Source organism: Phoca vitulina, unplaced genomic scaffold (genome assembly GCF_004348235.1).
Source record: "Phoca vitulina isolate PV1807 unplaced genomic scaffold, GSC_HSeal_1.0 scaffold59, whole genome shotgun sequence".
In the NCBI taxonomy this organism is placed as follows: Eukaryota; Metazoa; Chordata; class Mammalia; order Carnivora; family Phocidae; genus Phoca; species Phoca vitulina.
Window position 1 is genome coordinate 8,352,094 of NW_022589762.1, and position 5,086 is coordinate 8,357,179.

At 37.3% G+C, this 5,086-nt stretch overlaps 1 protein-coding gene across 1 annotated transcript; it reads left to right on the plus strand.

Moving 5' to 3' along the window:
• The first annotated feature begins 3,744 nt into the window (after positions 1–3,744).
• On the plus strand, positions 3,745–5,086 carry LOC116623575 (heterogeneous nuclear ribonucleoprotein A1-like). Its single transcript, XM_032390816.1, has one exon. It carries the CDS (start codon positions 3,800–3,802, stop codon positions 4,760–4,762), a length of 963 nt encoding a protein of 320 aa, XP_032246707.1. The 5' UTR covers positions 3,745–3,799; the 3' UTR covers positions 4,763–5,086.

Consider the following 5,086-nt stretch of genomic DNA (forward strand, 5'->3'; position numbering starts at 1 on the left):
GAAAGAAAGAAAGAAAGAAAGAAAGAAAGAAAGAAAGAAAGAAAGAAAGAAAGAAAGAAAGAAAGAAAGAAAGAAAAAGAAAGAGGAAAGGGGGAAAGGAGACAGGGAGGGAGAGAGGGAAGGAAGGAAGGAAAAAGGAAGGAGGGAAAGAAGAAAAAGTCATTGATGGCATTTAAAAAAAAAGGGCAAAGGACTTGAATAGACATTTCTTTAAAGAGAGTATACAAATGACCAGCAACTATATGAACAGATCCTTTTGTTTATTATTTTTTATTGTAATTCCAGTATAGTTAACATACAGTGTTATATTAGTTTCAGATGCACAATATAGTGACTCAACAATTCCATGCATTACTCAGTGCTCATCATATAAGTGTACTCTTAACCCCCTGCACCTATTTCACCCATCCACCTATCCCCCTCCCTCTGGTAACCATCAGTTTGTTCTCTATATTAAGAGTCTGATTATTGGTTTGTCTCTCTCTCTTTCTCTTTTTCTCTTTGCTGGTTTACTTTGCTTCTTAAATTCCACATATGAATGAAATCATATGGTATTTGTCTTTCTCTGAATGACTTATTTCACTTAGCATCATAATACTCTCTAGCTCCATTCATGTCATTGTAAATGACAAAATTTCTTCCTTTTTGTGGCTGAATTAATATTCCATTTTATATATATACCACATCTTCTTTATCCATTCATCTATTGATGGACACTTGGACTGTTTCCATATCTTGGCTATTGTAAACAATGCTGCAATAAACATAAGGTTGCATATATCCTTTCAAGTTAGTGTTTTCATATTCTTTGGGTAAATACCCAATAGTGCAATTACTGGATCTTATGGTAGTTCTATTTTTAATTTTTGAGGAATCTCCATACTGTTTTCCACAATGGTTGCATCACTTTGCATTCCTACCAACAGTGCATGAAGGTATATGAACAGATTCATAATATTGCTAATTATTAGAGAAATGCAAATCAAAGCTATAATGGAATTATAATAATCTTATACCCATTAGGATGGTTGCTATCAAAAGAAAAAAAAACAAGTGTTGTCAAGAATGTGGAGAAATTGGAATACTGTACATTCTTTGTGAGAGTGTAAAATAGTACAGCCACTATGTAAAACAGTGTGGTGGTTCTTCAAATAAATTAAAATTAGAATTACTATATGATCCAGAAATCCAACTTCCAACGTAACTGAAAGCAATTCTCATAGAGACATTTGCACACCCATATTCACTGTAGCATTAGTCATAAAAACCAAGAGGTAAAAGCATCCCAAATGTCCAACACTTGAATGGATAAATGATATGCAGTATATGTACAATGGAATATTATTCAGCCTTAAAAAGGAAGAGAATCCTGTTACTGCTACAACATAAATGAACTTTGAGGACATTATGTTAAGTGAAATAAGCCAGTCACAAAAAGACAAATACTGTATGGTTCCACTTATACTCATTCAAGCAGAGAATAGCAGGCATGGTGATTGCCAGGGACTGTAGGGAGGGGGTAATGTGTAGTCGTTGTATAGAGTTTCAATTTTACAAGATGAAAAAGTTGTAGAGATCTTTTTGCAACAATGTGAATATGGATAACACTACTGAACTGTACATTTAAAAACAGCCTGGGTGGCTCAGTCGTTAAGCGTCTGCCTTCAGCTCGGGTTATGATCCCAGAGTCCTGGGATCAAGCCCCACGTCGGGCTCCCTGCTCTGCGGGAAGCCTGTTTCTCCCTCTCCCACTCCCCCTGCTTGTGTTCCCTCTCTCGCTGTGCCTCTCTCTGTCAAATAAATAAAATCTTTAAAAAATAAAAATAAATAAAAATAAAAATAAAAACAGTTCAGGGCTGCCTGGGTGGCTCAGTCGGTTAAGCATCTGACTTTTGATTTCAGCTCAGGTCTTGATCTCAAGGTTGTGAGTTCAAGCCCCTCTTTGGGCTCCATGCCAAACAAACAAACAAAAAACAGTTCAGATGGTAAATTCTGTATTTTCTTCCACAACTAAAAAAAATTTTAATGCAAAATAAAGAAAAGTACCTACTGCTTCTGTGTTGATCACCACCAAGTGAGCACCCATTGCAACATAGCTCTGCTGACTCTTTGACCAAAAATTCTGTTCAGTAGAATGAAGTCGCAGCTGGAACCAAATGATTTCCAAGTACTTGGGCAACATGCCCAGACATTTCCTGTGTTTCATGAAAGAGAAGGATGAGTGCAAGATGGCATAAATAAGATTAAAGAGGTATTTTTTATACACAAAATTCCAAGGATCTGCATTTGTTTTCTAGAGATGGGTTTCTTATCTCATGTATTTACTGTTTCCCTGAATTATATAATTTGGGGCCATAGATTTGCTTTTAAATAAACATTCTTTAGCATTGAGTCTTCAATATTTATTAAGGTTTACTTGCACAATTGTTCTAGATTATCTGCAAAGAAAAATCATTATCAAGTTTTTTTCCCCCTGATTTTCAAATCCTTTATGCATTAGAAACACCAACGTCTCTCTGAATTTCAAATGACTAATACAAGTGAATAATTTTAGCATATATCTATATATATATCTAAATAATAAGTCATTTAGATTTGTTGGGGTTTGAGTGTTTTTAGAGCTATTTTAATATATCTGGTCTTCTTGGGCTTAATCTTTTGATCCATATTGCTAAGATTCATCTGTGTTGTTGTATGTAGGTCTACTTTATTTATTTATTTATTTTTTTTTTAAAGATTTTATTTATTTATTTGAAGAGAGAGACACAGCGAGAGAGGGAACACAAGCAAGAGGAGTGGCAGAGGGAGAAGCAGGCTTCCCGCGGAGCAGGGAGCCCGATGCGGGGCTCGATCCCAGGACGCTGGGATCACGACCTGAGCCGAAGGCAGACGCTTAACGACTGAGCCACCCAGGCGCCCCTACTTTATTTATTTTTTATGTTGTTATATCATTACATATTAAGTGATGAGAAACAATGTGTAGACTTTTTTATCTTTTATAACATTATGAGTTGAATAAAATAGATAGACCATATCTGTTTCATTTTAATATTAGCTGCTTTTAGAAGTCTATCTCAATTATGTATTCTGTTCATTATTAAAGATTGCTTTTCATAAAACTCCTCAAATCATGTATTAACATATTATTTTAATTTAAAAAGTCGAATTTGATGAACCGTTTTGGTGGTGGGGATTGTCTTTGTCAGATTATGTACTGCAGACATTTTTCATATGATGAATATGCTAAATCTCCAGCTCTGAAGTTGACAAAAATATTGAAAGCTGTGATGAATAGAAGCACTTGTCAAAAAGGTACACTCATTAATATTTTATTTTCCCAATTGTTCTGAGAATGGGCTCATCAAGGTACTTTGTAAGCATTAAAAAACAAGGGTAATTAATAGTCATTTGATAAGACTTACCGAAACCTTTTTTACTGTACCTCCTCAAAATTGAGAAAACAAATGACTACTGACTGAGAAATAAAAAACCATTTGCAAATTATTCTATTTGTTATTCTTTACCTTCAATAACACTGAAGAATAATCTAATCAAATTCTCCATTAACACATCATTACAAATAATTTTTGATAACAGAATACTGTATGATTTTTGGCAAATAACTCTGAAAAAGTTCAAAAACTGGTGATAGTCTAACAAATCACCTTCTATTCCTATCTACTTATTTATATCAGTAAGATTTATCAGTATGTGTCACTAAATTAAAAAATAGGAATAGCTTTCTGCCCGTGGACGCCGCCGAGTAAGCATCGTTAAAGTCTCCCCTCCCACCGCCGTCATGTCTAAGTCAGAGTCTCCCAAAGAGCCTGAACAGCTGCGGAAGCTCTTCATCGGGGGTTTGAGCTTTGAAACAACCGATGAGAGTCTGAGGAGCCATTTTGAGCAATGGGGAACGCTTACGGACTGTGTGGTAATGAGAGATCCAAACACCAAGCGCTCCAGAGGCTTTGGGTTTGTCACGTATGCCCCTGTGGAGGAGGTGGATGCAGCCATGAATGCAAGGCCACACAAGGTGGATGGAAGAGTTGTGGAACCAAAGAGGGCTGTCTCAAGAGAAGATTCTCAAAGACCTGGTGCCCACTTAACTGTGAAAAAGATTTTTGTTGGTGGCATTAAAGAAGACACTGAAGAACATCATCTAAGAGATTATTTTGAACAGTATGGGAAAATTGAAGTGATCGAGATCATGACTGACCGGGGCAGTGGCAAAAAGAGAGGTTTTGCTTTTGTAACATTTGATGACCATGACTCTGTAGACAAGATTGTCATTCAAAAATACCATACTGTGAATGGCCATAACTGTGAAGTAAGGAAAGCCCTATCTAAGCAAGAGATGGCTAGTGCTTCATCCAGCCAAAGAGGTCGAAGTGGTTCTGGAAACTTTGGTGGTGGTCGTGGAGGTGGTTTTGGTGGGAATGACAACTTTGGTCGTGGAGGGAACTTCAGTGGTCGAGGTGGCTTTGGTGGCAGTCGAGGTGGTGGTGGATATGGTGGCAGTGGGGATGGCTATAACGGATTTGGTAATGATGGAAGCAACTTTGGAGGTGGCAGAAGCTATAATGATTTTGGCAATTACAACAATCAATCCTCAAATTTTGGACCCATGAAAGGAGGAAATTTTGGAGGCAGAAGCTCTGGCCCCTATGGTGGTGGAGGCCAATACTTTGCCAAACCACGAAACCAAGGTGGCTATGGTGGTTCCAGCAGCAGCAGTAGCTATGGCAGTGGCAGAAGGTTTTAATTACTGCCAGGAAACAAAGCTTAGCAGGAGAGGAGAGCCAGAGAAGTGACAGGGAAGCTACAGGTTACAACAGATTTGTGAACTCAGCCAAGCACAGTGGTGGCAGGGCCTAGCTGCTACAAAGAAGACATGTTTTAGACAATACTCATGTGTATGGGCAAAAAACTCGAGGACTGTATTTGTGACTAATTGTATAACAGGTTATTTTAGTTTCTGTTCTGTGGAAAGTGTAAAGCATTCCAACAAAGGGTTTTAATGTAGATTTTTTTTTTTTTTTTGCACCCATGCTGTTGATTGCTAAATGTAATAGTCTGATCATGACGC